Genomic DNA, 22,302 nt, shown 5'->3' on the forward strand with positions numbered 1-22,302 from the left:
TCAATTGATATACTTCAGATTTCGATGTTTATAATCCTGCCTTCAATTGATATACTTCGGATTTCAATGTTTATAATCCTACCTTCAATTGATATACCTCAGATCTCGATTGTTTCTGTCTTTTTATTTTTTTAAATATTAATTTATTATCTATAATGAATATATCTTCATTTTTGACTAGGCTGTACATTTATAACATGAAGGGAGGTCTCTGCTAAAAACCCTAAATATAATAATAAAAAATTTAATTTTCATTTGTTTTATTTTCTAAAATAATTAAATATTTTTCCAGCAAGGACAAACACCCTTATCTATCGCTCAGCGTCTTGGTTATATATCAGTTGTCGAAACTCTAAAGGTTGTTACCGAAACAACAGTGACTACAACAACCACAACTGTAACTGAAGAAAAGTACAAGGTTGTCGCACCAGAAACCATGCAGGAAACCTTTATGACCGACTCAGAAGACGAAGGAGGTAGATTATTACAATTAATATATTGCTGTTTTCAAGAGGAAATGGAAATTATATGAAATTATCTTGTGATTATATGAAATTATATGAAATTATCTATTTAATCATGTGATTTATTTTAATTTCTTAGCTCTAAGTAAGACAAGTTTCCTTCAATTTTTCTTTCAAAAAAATGCGCAACTGTCCCGTCTGTTATTATTTTAGAGAATGCATTTTTTTCAAAATTTCTGTATACGTATATTTGTTTTTCAAAAAATGTCTGAGTGTTTGCATGTAAAGTTTTTTATGTTTAAATGTGTAGTATTTGTATAACATTATAGGCTTTAGTGTATGGCACCCACAAGATAAAGATATTTTATAATTTGGGGCTTCCTAACATTTCTATAACTATTGTTAAGCTAAACGAGTGACTTTAATTAGTCGAATTAAATCGTACTTCAAGTTTGAACTATGTAGCAAACATGGGTTATTTAAATCTGCAACTCAATACAATCCATACAAATCATTTATCCAAATCGGATTAAACAAAATTGATTAACCTGATTTAATGAAATCAATTAATCCCATTCAAGATCCAAGTCATAAATTCGAATCATTGATTCAGAACCATTCTTTACTTCAACGTGTTTAAATTAATCTAAAGTATTCAAAAGACGACCAAATAATTTTAATTTGAAGCTTCGATATATCTATATCAACGTGTACTTTATACGCATCTGAAAAGTTTCGATATTTCTAGTGGTCGATGGGTCATAGGTTAAAATTCCCTTGCCATTAGGCTCTTTTCGTGGTTTTTCATCTTCATTCCCTGTCTTTCAAATTATTCGTTATTTAAATACAAAACTAAGCGAGTATGTCCAAATGTTTGATATAGGAGCTCCCAAATCTTGCCACGAAGTTGAATATTTTTATAATCATCGTTGAACAACCGACACAATTTTTGAATTTTCGAATACTAATGTTCTTCTACGTAACCTTGTAATTTTGAACCCAATCCAGGAGACAAGGGAAGTCCTGCATCAAGTATTGAGGGAAATTTACCTTCGCTGAGAACTTTTTGATGGAACGAATCGGCATTTGCGTAACATAGAGAAGATCACGAGAACCTCCTATCGTTAGCCTGACGGCAAGGGAACTCTAACCCATGATCCGTCTACCACTGAGGATATTTCACGTCAGCACTGTGGTTTGTGCAAGCCGGATGTGAAATTTTTATCAGCCAGCCATCGCTTGGATTCGAAACCGGTTCACCTAGTTGGAAGGCGAACGCTCTATCTCCTGAGCCATCGCGGCTAAGATGAATGTTATAATTTCAATAATTGATATGGATTAATTGTTCATCGCTGGTGATAAGAATTATTAAAGAAGGAACTACAATGGTCATTTACTGGCCGAACAAAATTTTTATGCTCTAAATGATTTTGAAAACTGAGATGCGAAATTTTTTTGTGTTTCTCTATCATTAGGAACAAAAGTTTAGTCGAAAGTCAGTTCAAGATAATGCTGAAAAATTACTTCTCTCAACGCAGGGTTGGCACATCTTACATTGAAATATTCGTCATTCGTTTTTTATCGAATAAAATAACATTTGATTTAAGTAGCTTAATGAGTACTTTTTGAAACTATGTTTCTTATTTTATTCAACTAAAGGATATAGTAGAAAAGAAAAACAAGTCTTCTTTGTAATTCGCTTTTAGAAAGTTTTTACATCTTCCAATTCGTTATCAATTCTTTGTGTTAATTTTAGGAAGTTATGAACCTCCAATTAAATTTTCACTTGGTATTCTTATAACTAATACAGTAGTGTATGCATAATTTTACTGTAGTATAATGATAAATTTGAAAGAAATTTTTTAGAGTAGTGATATGGAACTAGTGTTTAGTGCTGCTTTCGATTAATGCTGTTCTATTTGTTTTCCTGCTTAATGTTTGTAAAATATTGTGTTAGTGCTGCTCGCCGATTGCTGCCTTAAGAATAGTTCACTTAAAATATATTTTGTGCAGTGCTTTATGATTGTTTTTCTAAGTTATATTTGTGATCTGCATGTAAAATATTTTTTAATATGAAAGGAATCATTTTGATGGATTAAAAAGTTCAATATAAGTAACATGGAATCAAGCGGATTCTGAAACACTACGAAGATTCAAAAGATGGATCAGGCATACAATTAAATTTCATGCAGCATATATTCTAATAAATACTTAACTGGGGATAAACTTTCCAAATGTACTGATTTATGATAGTAAATTGAATGACCTTGACACAGGTGCTGACTTTGATGAAGCTGCCATATTTGGAAAACCAACGCATGCCACACATGTCTATCTCCCTTTTAAAGAGGGCTCATACTTTCAAATGAGTAAGTTGTAAAAGAATTTATTCAATGAGTTTGAAACGGAAATATATCATTAAACCTTAGGCCATGAAACCTTATGTATAACCTTTTGTATGCCATAAAACATTAGGCCATGAAACCTTATGTATAATCTTTTGTTTTCCATGAAACCTTAGTATGCAATAATACTTTATAGTTGCCTAGACATAATTGCTGAATTTGATAATTAACAGAGATTTATTGTATATGCTGCCCTGAATTAGAATTAATTTGCTTCTATGCTTGATTACTAATATACTAATTTGTTCTGTGAAAGTATAGTTACTAATTATAGCTTCAATCTTTAATGGAAAATTTATATTTAAAATTGTCCAACTAATTTAAATTACTAATGGTTATTAAAGCTTTTTCATTATAAATATTTGAAAAATCCTTACTATTTTAACCCTTTTGTTACGCAATCCGTTCAACTGAAGTCACACAAATGAACAATGCAACGCGCTACGAATTGTACACATTGCATGTAGGTAAACTGACGTCTGGATTTTCGTATTTAAGTTTTGCATAATATCTTTAGAGATTTTGCATCAAGCCTCATTAATAAAAAGGCAATTTAGTACAATTAAAAAATTTTAATAATTCGGAATGATACATTTTATTTTAAGTACCTATTTACAAACAAACTCACATTACAGTTTATACACTCACGCATAGATCTTGTATTTTTTTCCCCTTCGATTTTCCTTTTGTTTCGGTTTTTCCCTACTAGCCTATAAACTTGAAGGAAAATGCTTTTCTGACTTATAAAATATACTAAACCCATTAAAAACATGATTCTAATGGTATTAATATAATATAGATCAATACTGGAATATTAACCATTGCAGGAGCAGATTGTTAAACGGTTTACAGCTGACGCCAATTAAATACAGGGTTCATACACTTCGGGCACCGCGTGAGAGCCAGTTTAATACGGCTTTCATACACACAGAGCATCACGTGAATGCCATTTAAATGCGGTGTTCATGAACATTGAGCATCGTGTGAATGCCAGTTAAATACAGTGTTCATACACATGGAACATCGCATGAATACTAATTAAATACGGTGTTCATACACTTTAGGGCATCGCGTGAATGCCAGTTAAATACTGCTTTCATACACTTAGGGCATCGCGTGAATGCCAGTTAAATACTGCGTTTATACACTTAGGGTATCGCGTGAATGCCAGTTAAATACTGCGTTCATACACTTAGGGCATCGCGTCGCGTGAATGTCAGTTAAATATGGCGTTTATACGCAATGGGCATCGCGTGAATACTAGTTAAATACGTCTCTCGTAACGAAAAGGTTAAGGTAACTTTTTTGAATGTTTTAACCCTTTCACACAATGATACTTTGAAATAGCATACCAAAACTCATTTTTAATTTAATATTATTTTATTTAAACTAACTGATATAAAAACATTGGTTTTCCGTTTTAAAAAAAATCACTTTTTAAAGGTTGATTAATGATATGATCTAAGCAGAAGGACTTTTTTTAATAATACTGTTTTTGCACATCAACGAAAGAAAATTATTTAACTTTAAAGTGAAATTCATTAATAAATAAAGAATAGGAGAAGAATGTAAGGAAACTTTGAAAGATACTTTAAAGATTTTCGTTATTTTTGGTTCAAACAAATAGGAAGGTTTAAAAAAAAAATTTTTTTTTGAACACCATAAAAATTTACAGTTGTCAAATGATTAAAATACAATTTTGTTAAAAATCTGAATCTGAAGGTAGCTACATTTTCTTGAAAGTTAAAAAAAAAGAAATAATAATTTTCATAGACTTGATTTATTTTTGATACATTTTCAGAATCTTAAACAACGCTAATATTCTTCAATCATTAATAATTAATTGAGATATCAACATAAATATTTAAGAAATGCAATAAAACCATATCATTGCATTCTAAAATTTATAATATGTATGATCGCTCTTAGTATTATAAAGAAAGAAACTGCGGTGTAACATTAATAAATGTCTAGCATAACACATCCATTAACTAAACCTTGATTATAAATATTTTAAATAAAACATTTCAGTTCATGAATTAAGTAAAAAAAAAAAATTTTTGTTACAAATTAACCTGATTGATCTAGAGCGATTTTAAAAATTAATTGTATATGATTGATTCACTGTGAGCTTGCAGCTTCTGATGCTTTATTATACTAAGTTTTAAATTTCTTTTTTATTTACGCAATATTGCATTGTATTAAGTTTGCTGCATAGTGCATAGTATGAAATCAGCTTTTTTCTGTTCAAAATGCTTTGATTTCTATTGTTCCGCTTTTTTATCAACGTTAAGTAAATATATCTTATGAAAATAGGCGAAGAAGCAATGCTTGGCGATCAATCCTACCGCTATCTCACTGCTGATGAGATGAAATCTTTAGGAGACGATTCTTTACCCATAGATGTAACAAAAGATGAAAAACATCATGATGTTATGCATTCTGTTAAGCAATTTGGCGGTAAGAATACTTTCTATTATTTTATTGATGATACATTCTTGGTTAAAATATATCGAGTTTTCCTTAAGACTTTCAAATAGATTTTGCAATTTTAAAATTTATTTTCCTACACTTTTTTTAAAAAAAAACTTGCTTATATATATTTTAAGGTTTATAAAGCTTTTTTCTCGTGTTCAAAAATACTTGAAATTTGGTTGTCTTTGCAAGTAATGCAACTATTTTTTATTGCCAATTTTTTTTTGTATGTTAATTATTATCTTGTGCTTAATTTGAATGCATTTCAAATTAAAATTTTGCTGCTTAGTTTCATTTATAACAAAATTTGAATAAAAATTAATATTTTAATTTTTTTCTGTAAGAGTTGAGAAAAATAATATTTCACTTTAAAATTATTTCTATAAAAACAGAGCATTTTCACTTAATCATAGGTCTGGAAATTAATAGCATTAATATATCTTTTTATTAAAGTTTTATTTCGTAAAAATTATAGCCAATTTTCAAATTTTGATGTTTTTTTCGATTTATTGGCGTTTTCTTAAAAACTATTAACGTTTTTTTTTTGGAGCGATTCAAAATCAATTCTATAGATACTTCACATGATACTTGACAACTCGACTCGAAGCTTAACATGAGACTTTTGATAATCATTCTGTAAAAAAAAAAAAAAAAATAAGAAAAATAACGTTTTGGATTAAATGTTTAATCAGTAAAGGGTTTTAATTTTGAAAGTTCTTTTAAAATAATACATATAGTTTAATGTTTTCTAAGATGAGTGAGTCCCGCAATGGACTGATTGTAAGGACACGGTTCCCAGTAGAACACCGAAGTCAAGCATCACAGGCTATGGTCAATAAGCGGGTGGGTGACCACTTTGATCTGTCTGCATAGGGACCGAAGGTATCGTTCCTCGTTAAACTGTTCTGCCGTAAGATGGTAGATTTCGCGCGCAAATCGTCGGAATGCCAAAGTAGGGGAGTCATCCTTTATGCAGAGGGTCAAAATTACGATGGCATGTCTTTGGATCATCCTCAGGGATGCTTCCCAGACAGTCGTCAATAGCCCATTGTGCAGCTCTAGTGCGATGTGAATAAAATACCTCCCTACTTATCTAAGATGACTGAGTTTTACACGGTAAATGTTTTTTTTCAAGTATTTTGCAAAAAATAAAACGTTTATTAATTTAATACATTCAGTAAAACTTCACAATAATTTTTACTAAAAACAGTCATTAATCAGCTATTGTTCTATCTATAAATACTTTATTTTTGTATTACTCATGTATGTATAATTTTGTCCACACGCAGCACCTATGGTTGAAGAAGATAAACTGTCTCCTCAGCATGGCACACCAGTAGAAGGTGGATTTAGTGAGAAATTTTCCCCTGACAACATTGACCTGGGTCGAGTTCCAGTACACGCTGGGTAGGAAGTGGAAAATATTGCAAAATATATTAAAGTTTTTCATTTATTTATTACTTTGTTGCAAACTTTTAATGAGTTGAATTTTTTTTATAAAAAAAAATATATGTTCTTAAACATTTAAAAAATATAAATAGAATACATTTGATAACATTGGTAGACAAATTTTAATTTTGTTTACATACAAAAAATATTACTTTAATTGATATTTTGAGTAATATATTCTAAATTATAAACATAATAGGTCATCTCTTATATCAGTTACTTTTGATTAATGTTTTTAAATTTTTTAAAAAGTTTTTCCAGCATCCAACAATGTTTTAACTTTTCTTAGTGGAATTAATAACAAAATAAAAGCATTTGGAATTTAAAGTTAAAACTTTTATATTAGAAAACATTTCCTTTTTAACCATGCAGAAAATTTTATATAGCATTTGTTTGTTGAAATACTTTTAACATTTTTATTTAATAAATAAAAGAAGAAAACGCAAATACGAAAATCACTTTTCTCTTAGAGAGAACAGACAATAAGTGTTTAAACAATGGTGATATTTTCTCTTATATTTTATTGATACTTTATAACATTTCTTCCTTCTAATTTTTTCAAAATAATGTTGTCATTTTATATCCTGTTTTTTAATTTTACGTCAGCGGAAAAAAGTAACTTTAAATTGATTCAACCTCCAAAGAAAAGTAATAAGTAATTTCAAACTGTAAAAAAGGACTAGATCGATATGAAGTTAGCTTATACAGTTTGCTCTTATTCCTTTTTCTAAAATATTGATTAACTGAAGCTATAATTTGATTGAAACAGACGTTTTCCATTTTATAAAGTTGGAACAAATATATGCGGGTTATTCCATTATCATTTTCCACTAATATGAATTTTTACATTCCTTTTTTAAAACGAAATCATATATTAGAACTCATAAAATAACGTTTAAGTATGAGTAATCAAATCGTTGCCAAAATTAAATAAAAAAAGTGGGATTAAGAATCTCAACTAGTTTTATTGTTGGGAGAAACTGAGAGAAGAAATTGAATCCGATTATCAGAAACACTCTTAAATCTCATATGGCAATCAAACTGTTTTTGATGTTTTTAATCCCTCTGCTTCAATAATAATTCATCCAATTTTGATAATTTTTATTTTTTCTCAATTAAATATTAATAGGGAAAACTAAATATCTCTTTTCACTTCAGTTTTTCAGTCTTTAGAAGGATTCAAATACATATGTATTAATACATATGAATACTGTGCGTGTGTATATGTATGTTTATCATCCATGAATACTTAGACTTACTTTGTAAATGTGATTGTGGTACATAAATTATAGAAAGTTATTTCTTAATCTTTTATGTTATTTTTGTCAAATTATATTTTTGTTTTGATTATTTTGATGTCATACTTTTTTTTTAAACACATTATTGCTTAGCTTTTATTATTTTACTCCTAAAATTAAGCATGCAATATTTTGCAAAACATACATTATTTTTAGTCATACAACCTAATGTTCTGGCTTATATCATGTCATTATATTTTTATATTTTGTTAAAAATTTATTTTCGAAAAAAAACAGCGTTTATTTCCTAGCATGTGCAATACATAAATTTTATGCTTATTTTTTATTTATTGATTGTTTAGAAGATTTAGTTGGGCTGATGACTTCTATTCCCTTTTCCCCAAAGGCATGTCTCGAAGCAGGTTGGCTAATTTTATATTGTATATATGAAATATATCTGCATGCATTTTTAATGTAATTATTATTTGATAATCCTCATCGCTTTTGTAAAGTTTAATATTTATAAATTGCTTTAAATTTATGTGCAACCGTATTTTATGTGTCTTATAACTATATCGCAAATACTTTCAAGATTTCAGCTTTCGTTGAAATTATCTAAAAAATCTATTAAAAAAAAGTTTTAGAAAATTAATAAAACACTTTATTATTTTTTTTCTGCTACAATTGTGTTTATTTATAATATATATGAATCTTGTATTTGAACTTATTAGAATATAAGAGCCTAAATCTTTTTATTTAAAAAATATTTCAGTGTTATCATTCTTAATTTATGCCTCTAATTCTTTGCATATCTAATAACAAAACAGCTTGCTTTAGTAAGCATATTTTTTATCGATAAATATTGATAAATATAGATCATAAATAAATAGATATTGATAAATATAGATAAAAGATACAAAAGAAACTTTTTATGGTTACAGACTATATTTTTATTTTAAATCGATCTTTTTTAATTGTGTAAAGTTGTCGGAAAAAATATGGGAATTATATCTTGTGAGAGTCATCTACTGCCGAATAAAACGAGGTGCTAAATTAGAAATAAAAAAATATGGGTCTTTAAAATTATTTATATATTTTATTTACTGAAAAAAAAAATTCTTATCTGTTGATTTGAAACAATAATTTATTTCCAAAACAAAATAACGAAAAATATACCAAATTGAATCGATTTACTTATCAATTTGAAATTCAAAATCACTGATTTAAATCAAATTGAATTATTTATATTTAAATGATTCAGCTTTCTTGAATGTGTTGATTTGAAATATTGATTTCATTGATTCTAACTAGCAAAAAGATTTCAATCATTTTGAAGTTCAGTTTTCTTCAAAAAATGCTCAAACATTTCTGAATCTTTAGGCATTAGTCAATTAAATTGAAAAATTAATGTCAATAACTAAGGGCTTTTGAAACATCTTTATATGAATAGAATATTTAATATAGAATATTTAATTTAAAATTTAAATTGGTTTATCAATTGATTTCATTTGATTTCAGTGTAGAAAATAAATAATATTCAACAGTTGGTCTAGGGTGAGTCATATATGCGCTTAGTTACAAAGTGTATATTTGCAAAGTGTTTCAATACCTCTGCCCTTCATATATTTTTTCAAATTCAGTCAAAATTTAACACATATCGAGATGTAAGCTAAGCTATTAAAATAGAAAAACTTTATCGAATCTTATTAAATCATTAACAAAAAAGACTTGGTGAAAATCATCAAAAACTATTTTTATTGCCCTGGAGAAATTGAATTATGATTCTTGCATAACTTTTTTCTTTGTTTCAGTGTCGTGAATTCAGTCTCTTCTTCAATGATTCAAAAAATTTCGATAATTTTTTTTTCTTCGTGTATTCATTCTGTGTAATTTTATAACTTTAGTTTTGACAATTAATTTAAAAACTAACATTATGCGCGGTGATAACGAAACACCCTATACATTCTGCGGTTTAAATACATGTCATAACAAAATTTTGAACTACTATACATTGCTACAGATAAATTTATTTTAAATATATATCCTACTATTATGAAATTAATATAGTGCTATGGAGCCTCAATTCTTTTGAAACTAAATAATCTGAGGGAATATACATTTATTTCACGAAATTTACTTCTCGCAGTTTAATAACGACTACAAGTTTCAAAGAATGAGATGAAGCAAAACTTAATGTTCTGTGCTACTAATTCTGTAATATTACTAATTGCATTTGTATTTATTTATTTTCATGTTAACATGATACTCAATGTTGCATATTTTTATAATCAAACTAACCTTGTGATTGCTTGTTCTTTTTTTCACTAATCTTGTTTTCCCTTTTACTTGCATGGACAAAATACAGCAGACTTAAATGGAAAACGTAAGTTGTTCTTTATGAGTGTATACTAGTTTTCTTTAATTTTAAAAGTAGAATCAGAATTATTATATTTCTGTATTACTTTTTCTGTCAATTTTCTAATTAATAGTTTTTGTTAGTTTTAGGTCAATAGCTAGTAAAATGTGTTTACAATATTGTGTTTTTGTTTAGTACTCTTCATAATTATTTTCTTACCTTTCAAACTATAGATTTTTGTTTCACAACTTTATGTTTACTTATAAAGAATGTGCATTTGTAAATGTTCTCAGTGTTTGAGAAGAGGAACTAAGATGAGCACTTTTAATTTCAAAATTTTAATAGAGTTCAAACTTGTAGGCATTGTAATATTTCGTATACAAGTATTAATAAGTTCAAGCTTTCAAGATAAAAGTAGTCAATCCAGCAAGTCATTAACTGCCGTTAATTTTACTGTGTTTATGTTTTATAATTTTTTTGAAATTATAAAATAAATTGTTTTATTACCATATGGTTTATTTTAAACTATTTTGTGTAATTCAAAACATTCTTACACTTATACTAAGAAAATATAGAAAAATTCAGAATTTGAGAATTTCTGAAAAAAAAGTTGTTAAAATCAGTGACCTTAAAGTCTAATTAAATTTTATGGCTACAGCAAATTACAATTTTGTAGACTTATTATTCTGCAACATTGAAAAAAACATTAGGAAAACTGTGTAGTTGTCAAATTTTTATTACTATTTGCTCTCCAAGTATGATTTTTACTATTTTTTAATGTAAAACTTTGTGTGTTAAAAGGTTTTTCTAAAAAAAGCAATTTCACTTTAATTTTTCTTAAGAAAACACTAATTTTAAATTAGTTTTCTAGTATTAGTAACGTTTTGATGCCCAGGAAAAGTGTATAAAAAAGTTATTCTGTTAGTCATGTTTTACCTATGACTTTGAGAAATGTTTCACGTATAGTGAGTGGTTGTTTTGTTCTAGTTTACATTTTCCTTTCATTAGTATAAATAAATACATCAAGCATTTTCATTATCAATGAATATGCAAGTTTATCATTCAAACATTTTAATTATTTATACCCGGTGAAATATAATTTACTAACATTCAATTAATTATTGGTGTCTTAAGAGTTTAAAAAAATAAGATAAAACATGAGCAAGATAAATCATTCTTTGAAAACTAATATTTAAAGATTAGAAAATACTGCACATTTTAAATTCAGATTATCGCTCTTAAATATTTAATACACTTCTACAAAATATTTGGTGTTATGAGTACAATGCGATACAACTCCGATAATTCAAAACCTCAATCAATCACGCATTTATAAAGCCTATCCATTAACGAAGAAACTAAATAAACTTAAAGAAAAAAAAGTTGCCGTGAACCTCAATGCCACCAAATCATAACGACACTTAAAATTTTTCATTGCATCCTACTTTTCATTGAACGTTAATGAAATTTGCATCTCGTTTTTTATATTGTATAGAAGTGATAAAAACTTGATATTTTGAGTTTAGCTTTTCTATATAAACTAAATCAACCATAGATGTAGTATTTTCCGATGCTTTTGATATTTTATTGATGTTTTTAACACAATATTTTTTCAATGTTATTTTAACTGTCTTCAGCGAAACAATATTACATTGTAAGTATTTGTGGATAGGTTTTTAGTCAGTTTTATGGTGGATGCCCGGGGTGGTGCTATGCGAGGATGTCGCCATTCTGGAGTAAGAGTCATCATACCTCCACGAAAAGCCTCCATGCCTATGAGAATTACATGCCGTTATCTACGGAAAGAAAAACTCATCCACCCTCCACCTCTTATGGAAGGAGAAGCCTGCGCCTCTCGAATACTTGAAATGGGACCTGTCGGGGCTAGATTTCTCGGGTAATTATTCTGAATTTTATTCGTTTTGCTAGCGAATCTATGATAATGTGTGACGAGTATTTTGCGTTTACATGTAAAAATGGTCTAGGAAAACAAGATTGACAAAAAGGTTCTAAATTTATTTCAATTGTGTACTTGCACTTCAAGAAGACTATCACAGATACCCACACCTGTGACCAATGACACCAGCACCAGCTGATCGTTTTTAAGCAAAATGGCGTGTTTAAGTTGAGCTGAGTTTCTCCACATAAGTTAGAATAATAAATTAAATACAGCACCACATCGCTCTTGGAATTTGTTGAAATATAATTCTTTAAGTCTTTTACTTCATTTAGATTTATTATTTGTTTATGTATTTTATTGTAACTCTTGATATATTTGTTTTGTGTACTGGGCAACTTCGATGCATTGTTAGTTTTTCTACATAGCTTCACACCTGCCTTTGTGTTAAGTAATAAATATATATAGAGAGAATTGAGGTTTGGTCAAAGAATCATTATGAAAGAATAAGAATGCGTCACTTAAAAGAATTGATACCTGATGGGCTTGGATAACTTGAAATCCAAAGGAAAGAACAGTCGCTAATGTAAACAAATGCCACGTTTCAACAACCAATCAGGATAGAGATACCCAAACTACGTCACTTGCAAGTATTCCATTGCAGTTTCTGATGTAATATAGATTTATCAACAAGAATTACACGCAGTGAAATTCGTATACTTTGCAAACAATTATTTTAGAAACTAGCAGATCAATCTTTCTATCAGTAAATTTACGTTCGATTAAAGCCCAGGCTTAGTCCGTACCTTCTTAGGCATAGTCCGTATCTTGGATTTAAGCAATACGGCGTGGTATGGAAATGGGCAAAAACGGAATGGCATGTACAATTTAATTTAGAGCAAATTGACTTATGACTCATCACATTCGAAGAGGATAGATATAATTTAATTCTTAATAAACAGGCTATTAATGTAAAATAAGCGATTACTGCAAATAAAAAGGTTTTGTTGTAGCACATAATAGCTTTGCCATCTAGCGATTACTAAGAAAATCAAATATGATGATCCAAAGATAGAAGATAAAATTGTGTCATTTAAACAGTGACAGTAGCGAATTTTCGCAATAAACAGATTGTTAAAGGCTATATTAATCTGCAGGGTCGGGTCTTTTCAATGCAAGAATATCATTCAGTCATTTAGTCTCTTAAATTTAAAGAGTAATACAATCTATTATATCATTCAATCAATTACTCTATGAATCAGTTTTAAATACCTTAAATAGCGATTGGTTTAGGAGCTATGCAGAGAAAAAAAAAGTCTCCACCAAAGAATATGGGTTTCTTCTCTATGGTTCTTGATTCTATTGCTAACCTAAAAATATCCGTTATCATATTATTCTAAAAAACTAAACATACATACATTACACATCTAGACAATTACGGTTTCACAATTACGGTTATGGTTCAATATGGCAGCTCAGAATCATTCCAAAGATTCTGAGCTACTATAATGTTCTTTCCTTCATTTCTTGTCATACGTTATTTTTTTATTTTTTTTTTATTTTTTTGATTTTATAACCTAAAGTACATAAAATTGCGGTCCTTTGGCGTAGTATAGCCAAGTCAACTTTTGCTCTATAAAATATTACACTCGATCTTATCCTCGGTGAAACTTAATGTACTTACTAGTAGTAAACTTACTTATTTCTAATTGCTAGGATAGTCATGGACTTGAGATTAATTTTAGAGCTTTAAATCCTATGATGCACGCCCTCGTATCCTATTGATATTTCCTGTTTTTGACAGCTAAAGGTTTTTTTCTCTAAAAGAGGATCGGGAAAAACGACCCAACAATCCAACCCTAGTTTTGCACCAAAGGATAACGCATTTACCAATTCTGCTGTTTCGTATATGCTTGCAACGTCACTTATCTAAGATTATGTACATATTTAGGCATTGAATAAAAAAAATTCCCGTTATTCAGAGTAGTGTTTGTTTTTGTTGAAATTTCGACGTGGTTCATGCCTCACTAAAAGCTTTGTTATATTTTCCACCATAACTGATCGTTATTACTATTTCGTTTCTTTAATGACATAGACTGAGCAGTAGGTCTAAAGCGAGTAATATTCTTTTTTCATTTCATTAAACTGTGATCATATTTTTCTACAGGCCTGTGATAATCGAAGTTCCACACTTTGCATCAACACGTGGCAAAGAGAGAGAAATCACTATTTTGAGGAGTGATACAGGGGAGAGTTGGAGAGAACATACCCTTGAAGCATCTGAAGAAGCTGTGCAAGAAGTACTGAATGAGAGCTTTGAAGGAGAAGGTAAGAGTATTATTTAAAAGCCATTACCAGTGTGCTGTGAATTTTATAATGTCTCAAACATCTTTGAGCAATATAATAACACTGTTTAACGCCTTAACGATCGGTTAATTTTCAAGAAAACGTTCATAAAAGTGCCTATTTTTTTATCACACATCACGAATACATGTATTTGATTAGTGCTGACATCTAATTTAAAATAAACTATCTGCAATCACCTTAAAAATATCCTGGTACTGTCATCTGGTGTGCAAAATGAGAAATAAAATTTTTTCCGTTCAAAAGAATGAATTAGTTTTATTCTTATTGGCGCGTTACTACTGAACACTCCAGCCTGGAAATATCACGGGAGCGAGAAATAGAGAGAGAAACCTCACCCAGTCATTTTCACGGGAGCGAGAAGGAAAAGGTTAATATTGAAACCGCAGTTTTTTTATTTATTATATTGTTTTGATTTAAATGTTGCATTCTCTGATTCCGATGAAGTATTTTTATTTCTGAAAAGTTTTGACGTCATATGGGAAGAACGTTGAGAAGAGAGACAGCAATGCACTTTGCATGCAAAGAGGAAAGTAATTGAATTTGGGAGACTACTGCTTCGTGCTTTCGTTCGTAATACGATAATAGAGATTTTGAATCTTCATGTAATACATTAGTATTCTGTATTACTTCAAAGTAATCTGATACTTTTACAGATGGCAAAGTAATCTTAGATTATTTTTTAAACATACGTACGTAATCATGTAGGACACTAATGTCAAATCTCTCTTACATTCTAAATTTTCTGAACAGGAACACAAGCGAGTTTTTATTTCTTTTTATAACCGGGGTTGAATATCTGACCCGATTCTGAGTTCATGACTATCAATGTTCAACTGCATTTGCATTGTAATTTTGAGCTAAAGCTAAAAGAAAAGTAAACTCCTGGATCAGGTGTTGAGACAAACTAGCCTTCGTGGAGAACTTTTTGATAGAACCACGAAACCTCCCTCGGTTCAATTGACATCAAGGTGATTTGAACCCATGACCCATCTACCACTGAGGATATTTTATGACAGCACTGTGAGCCGTGCATACCTAGAACAGAATTCATATCAACCAGCCGCCTCACGGACTCGAACATGGGTCACCTCTTTGGAAGGTGGACGCTCTTATCTCTAAGCCAAAGTGGTGCAAATTATGAGCCACATAAGGGTCCTATGAGGGAAACCTTATTTTTAGTGTCATGGGTTCATTCATGGAAGTCAAGTTGTGACAAGCTTGCCTCTTAGCTGCGTGTGGCACCTATATTAGTCGTGTGGCACCTATATAACCGATGTTTCGTCATTTTATTTCATATTTAAGTTTTGCTTAATTTTTTTCGAACAAAAATAACTTTTTAATTGATGATTGCTCGTAATTATCTGTGTTTAGTCAAATTTAAAACTTTTGAAAATTGTTTCCATTCGCAGAATTGAGTGCTCTTGAAGACTTGAACACCAACAGAATCACCAGAATCCTTACCACGGACTTCCCACAATACTTTGCGATTGTCACCCGAGTTCGCCAAGAAGTGCACGGAGTCGGTCCTGAAGGTGGTATGGTCAGCTCTACAGTTGTGCCTCAAGTCCAAGCGATATTTCCGGAAGGTGCTTTGACTAAAAAGATTCGAGTTGGGCTCCAGGTAAATAATAAAAATACGCCTGATATTAAAAGCAATCCTAACTGTGCCAATCATATATCGAACTTGAATCCAGACTCAGAGAGTGAGAGTACAATCTCGAAGCGAACAACTTTTAAAAAACCTAAGAAATTTAAGGAAAAATCTAGGTTGCTTTCTCGCGCCATTCAATTTGTTTGGTCCAATTTAGATGTGTTTTCTTTTATGTAAAATGCTTGTGTGTACTGAGATTCTGAAGGAATAGTTCGTATAGTTTTAGTTTAATTTGTTGGGACTAATTGAATGGAATTTCAATGTGTCAATTTATTTCGTCTTGCAAATTTACTATTGAATATTTGGACTAAGCTATCTAATGCTAATTTTTTTATAAAACAGTATAAATTTTCCATCACTCAATTAATTTAATTTAATATTTTTAAAATCAGTTTGACGATGTAATTCTGTAAGTTTTTAACCTATTGGAAAAAAATATAAAGTTAAATAAGTCAATACTATAACAAATGACTACGCTAAGAATGGGTGTAAAGTAACTTCAGGTTGCAAAACAGATGGGTAAAAACAGGATAAATCGTTAAGTATTATGAAATATAGACACAAAAAGTATTAAAACCACATAATTATGGAGTATTAAAAATGTATGAATTAAGATACACATAATCACTATTGTGCTTTAGATCAGTTCAAATTCACATACAAATTTTGCATAATTCTGAAACTAATTAAATCATAATAGAAGAATAATCTTAAATAAGATTTTTTTCTTTAAGTAATACGTACACTGATTTAAAAACTTTTCTAAGATTGTACGATATGTTAATTTTCCTTTCAAATAATATTTATTTAAGTAATAAAATTAATTATATATTTTCTTCACTTTCAAAAATATATCAAAATGACTGTGTTCTTCTGAAACTAAGGTATTTAATATGGTTTGAACGTTTTTTTCCCTATAAATAATTTTAACTATTATATCCTGCAAATAATCCTAATCTTAATAGTTTTTGAAATGTTATTTATAATACAAATCAATATGATCTGCAAAAATGTAATAAAGCAGTAGTTTGAGGAAAAAAAGCCAAAAATAAATTTCGAAAGTTGTGAAATTATTTACAAAAATCTAATTATTCTTGTTCGCAGTCTTAGTAAAATTGTAAATACTTACTTGCCTGTATGAATAATTTAATATTTTAATTGTTCTTCCGTAGTCAATAACGTAAAAGTAAAACAGTTAAATTATAACTTGTGATATCAAAGAGTACAAATACTACAGTATTAATTTCAGAATCAACAATTTTTTTTAATAAATTTACTTTATGTTTCACATAACCATAACCATTCACTACACAATCATTAAAACTCTGTAATTATCATTATCATGAATCTCAGAAATTCACACATTTTTAGTTTTAGATGTAGACTTTGTAAATAGTTTTTGGCTCTTGTAGATGAATGAAGGTGTATTCTGATCATCGACTTTAACAAAACATCGACTTGAAGTCTACTATTTGCTTTCTAAAATTCCCTAATAGTAATGTTAAGGCAGCTAAAGTATTTCAAATTGCCAAACACCAAAAGAAAAGTATACCTTGCCACAAAATCTTAAACATTCTCCTCTTAGTAAGCGGTAAAAAGTTGCAAGATTTGCCTCCTATTTTGAATTTGGTGGGAGGAGACGTCGAAGGAACAGAAACCTAAACATATTCTTTTTAGTGGTCACCCTTCTTTCTTTTTGGAGGATTTCAATCTGAGAAAGAAAACAATGAAGCGTGAGTAGCAATGACAAAAATGCCTGTTTAGGCTTTGGAACCATGAACAAAAAAAAAATAACACTGAAAAAAAAAAAGTGCTCTAGAAGCTAAACATAGAAACCAGATTCAACGTTCATAATAAACAAGCAGCCTCTGCAAGCGCATTTCACACATTATTTAATTTTTATTTAATATACAGCTTGTTTAACTCTTGTAATTTCTGAAGTATGAGTTCGGTTTGACTTTGTTTTAATCTCTGAATTGTTTTAATTTCTGAAGTATGAGTTCGGTTTGACTTTGTTTTAATCTCAAAGTTATTCAGAGATTGAAATATATACAAGACTCAATAGCTCATTTGACTAGGTAGCAATGTCAGATATCTAGGTAGGCATAGGCTCAAAATTCTTCTTGGGCATTAAACACAAATAACTTTATTAGTCTTAGAGCCTAGATTTTAATTTCATTCATTTCAATGTAATATATGAATGTATAAGCAATACTTTGTCTAAATTGTAGCGTCGGACGAGTAGTAAAAGCTGCAAATCAAGGCAATACATAAAATATGCGTGATTAAGATGTTGAAACATTTAAAAAGTTTTAGGATTTCATTTTATATCTAAAATATAAAAATTTTTATGCATTAACCACTAATAATTTCTGAAATATTTATTTTAAAAACTCTGATTAGATTTCATATGAGTTAGCGGGGAAAAAAAACTATGAAAATACTTCATTTTTCTAGTGCGTTTCTTCCCTCTTTCCAAAACCTTTAACGTTGCGCAATTTTTTAGCCATTACCAAGAGGAGGCTACGTAACAGAGACTAGACCAGGGTAGAATTTTTTTTTCTTTTTTTTTTTTGAATGTTTGTATTAAATATTATTTTCATTATATTATAAGACTAATCAGAAACTATTCATAATCCAGTTAAAGTCGATGCACCATTTGAATGCACTCCACTTTGTTATTTTAGATGTGATTATTCCAAATGATAAATTTAAATCAACAAATGGAAATATTTTTATTAAATTTAGTATTAAATTTATGAACTAAATTAGCTAGCTGATATACTTTCTCTAATAAATTATGGACGAAGTCTAGTTTTTAAAAAGATATATTTTACTGACGCTGTATAGTTTACGTTTTGTTAAGTGTTGATTGGATACATTCTATTTACTGTTCTAAAGTTTATAACTTGTTATACATTTTTAATTATAATACTTGAAAATTTACTTCTTGTTAAATTCTTAATATACTCATGTATGTAGATTGTTAGATTTGTCTTACTATTAAAATACTCTCTTGAAGATTCCAAATGAATTTATGAACGGGTTTAAGTTTAAATATATTTAAAAATATTTTTTTCGGTACTTTAGCTGCTAGAATATTAACGACAGTCAAATTAATATTATAAATTCCTGAGTCTTCAAAGCATGTGTGGTATTCTTGTATTTTTTTGCGGTACATTAATTTTGCATAACTTAATTTTGAGTAATTTCAATTTTGCGTTTTTTTTAAAATAATTTTAGCTAGTTTTAAGTGATCCATATATTTTTGAGACATTTAAAAAATAAACTCATTTTTCTTTCATTTAGGTTTAGAGGTTTAATTTAGGAAATTTATTACTTAATTGCTACTTCATTGAGGTAGGCTCAAATGATATTTCATAATTTATTTGTCGTTTAAGAATTTCTACAAAAAAATATAGTATTACACAATATTTAATTGAGAATGTATTTTCCAGTGCTACTCAAATATAATTTAATCACTAAATTTAATTTCTTATATTATGGTTATTTGCATTCCTGGACGTCTTTTATTTTTATATTCTTCTTATACATTTTTTAAATATCTATTTTTAATGATTTTTTAGATTTTATGGATGTCTTAATCAAATTTTTTTGAACAGAAAGAAAACGAGCGAATCGAAAGTTTTTTATAATAAAATGAATATAAGAATAAAAATTTAAAAAAATTATGCATCACAATATTATTTATATGATTTTGAATAATGTAAAAAAGAAGGTAGACAAATGGTGGAATCAGTTCTGATATACATCAGCATCAAGGTTTGAAAATTATTAATGATTTTAAGATAAAGGCTTTCCAATGTTTAGATGAGTTGGGAACTTTACCCTTTATTTTGAGTTTCTGAAATGACTTTAAATACCAAAAAAAATTTCATAGAAACAGTTTAGATATTACTGAAATCCAAAAATGTGATTAGTCTAAAAACAAAAAATCTTTTTTTTTTCCTCGGTACTTTTCAGTTAGCCAGCCGCAACAAAAAATAGCCAAAAATATAAACCTTCGCCAATTTCTTATTTAATTTATTTAATAAACACATAAAAATAAAATAAAAGCTTTTTTTTTCTCCTAGTTCACAGAAAAATATCCTTTCTTTGAACTTTCAGTGCTCGTGTCTTCCATTTTGATCTTAAAAGTCTAGTATTAAAAAAAAAAGCTAGTCGTAGAAAATAGTCTATACTTATACAAAAAAGAAGGAAATCTCTAAATTGTTAAAAGTTTGCACTGGTTAAGTTTCGTTTAATTAAAGCTTATTTTTTCATAAAAATAAACACGATAATTTTTTTTTCTTCATTTAACTAAAGGTTTAGTGTCATAACTAATTTTTACGTAAATTTTGTTTTTTATCAAAAAGTATTTTGATTGTATTCTTAGTTTTTGAATTACAGATTAACTCAGAGAGATCATGAAAGTCAGAAAAGTTACTGAAGATCATAGATAATTGAGTAATTCATTGCGCATAATGCTATAATTCCTGTGTATAACACAGAGTACATTAGTAATATGCATGCTGCTACATGTTTAGTTCAATCAATTAATAATTAAAAGTATCGTCTGTCGAAAGCTGTGTCTTTAAATGTGAAAAATATTAAATAATCTCAAAGAACTGAAGTGGTAAGATATTACTCGATGAAAAAACTTCATTCGATTAAAAATTATTCATATTATAAATAACAGTCGACATGCTTCAAGCGATCAAAAATAGGAGCGCATTTTCTAGATTTTCAACACTTCCATGGCATGTGGAAATGCATTTTACCCTAATTTGCACCTCTCTGCCACAGCGATTTTTCTTATTCTGTTTTTTCATCTTTATTCATTTTCGGCAACCGAAGTTTTTCTAGTTTTGTTTCGCACCTTTGTTTACTATTTTTTGTTCACTTTTAATCCTTTTCTTTCACGTCTGGCAAGTCTTGATAATGACCGCCATTTCTTGAGAGCTTGAAGCATGTCTATTGTTATTTCCTATGTGTGTAAATTTGAAGCAAATGGAGTTTTTGAATCAAGTGATTAATATTGGTATTAGAAAATGTCGTTCAAAGTTCATACAGAGGGTAGATTATTTACCCATTTCATAAAAAAATTTAAACGTAACTGAAATAAATTTTCTAAAAATTAAGCGTATACTACTTTTAGAAAAGAATAAACTTTGGTTTGCATTTCGGAAATGTTCATTTTAAACTTTCGCACAATTTTAAGCAGATATCTTCAAATTCGTTTACTGTCAATTTTATGAAAAAAAACTTATTTGAAATTTTACCCAATGGTAAACTCTCTTAATCATAAGAACTTTTAAATTTTTTTAAAAAAATATCTCAATGACTTGAATATAAATTTGAAGCATAACATCATTCTAGCAGCTAAAGTACTAAAAACATTTTGTCTTTTCATAGTACCCGAGTACAAAAAAAGAGTATCTTGTAATCTCTCATGTAGCAAGTATTATAAATGCTGTGATGTAGTGCATATGTTTAACTAAATAAAACATTCTAGAACCTCTTCCCTGTTTGCACCTCTCTTCTTTTGTCTTCCTATCATTTATTAACTCTATCACTTGCTCTAACTTCTTTCTGCTATCAATCCTTTCTTTAACTTAGCTTACTCTAACACATTTTAACTTCCTATCCAAAAATTTGGTTCTAAAACCAGCTTTATTCCTTTTAGACAATTAAAGTTGCATTTATATACTTGCTGCCATGAGAGTTCCATTTTGTAGAGATTCTTTAAGTTAAATTATTTTTTAAACATTTGAGCAGTGTTTTTAGAACCAAATCTTTTGGTGTGTAATTAATACATTGACTACCAAGGCAGGTTGTTAAATTGAAAAAAAAAAATTCTTGCTATTTTCACCATTTGTTCTTTTAATGAAATTGTTAAATGCTTATCCACTATAACTAAATTAGCAATCCGAAGTAAGAAAGTTTTTCTTATGATAAATATCCGAATCATTATTTAGTTAATTATTCTAAGCAGCTGAC

The 22,302-nt window shown here is 28.8% G+C and overlaps 1 protein-coding gene across 30 annotated transcripts in view; it reads left to right on the forward strand.

The window, feature by feature from the left end:
• LOC107453194 (ankyrin-2) overlaps nt 1-22,302 on the forward strand; it is a 213,262-nt gene that overhangs the window by 120,324 nt on the left and 70,636 nt on the right. For 11 of the 30 annotated variants that reach the window (XM_071186318.1, XM_071186317.1, XM_071186313.1 and 8 more), the window contains exons 18-26: nt 293-476; nt 2,741-2,833; nt 5,186-5,329; nt 6,634-6,751; nt 8,394-8,453; nt 10,397-10,414; nt 12,060-12,284; nt 14,452-14,612; nt 16,061-16,272. In XM_071186318.1, the coding sequence (XP_071042419.1) occupies nt 293-476; nt 2,741-2,833; nt 5,186-5,329; nt 6,634-6,751; nt 8,394-8,453; nt 10,397-10,414; nt 12,060-12,284; nt 14,452-14,612; nt 16,061-16,272 (1,215 nt within the window). The remainder of the gene's footprint in view (nt 1-292; nt 477-2,740; nt 2,834-5,185; nt 5,330-6,633; nt 6,752-8,393; nt 8,454-10,396; nt 10,415-12,059; nt 12,285-14,451; nt 14,613-16,060; nt 16,273-22,302) is intronic. The other 19 variants (XM_071186322.1, XM_071186325.1, XM_071186326.1 and 16 more) reach the window with 8 other exon arrangements.

This window comes from Parasteatoda tepidariorum, chromosome 10, assembly GCF_043381705.1.
Source record: "Parasteatoda tepidariorum isolate YZ-2023 chromosome 10, CAS_Ptep_4.0, whole genome shotgun sequence".
NCBI classification, from domain to species: domain Eukaryota; kingdom Metazoa; phylum Arthropoda; class Arachnida; order Araneae; family Theridiidae; genus Parasteatoda; species Parasteatoda tepidariorum.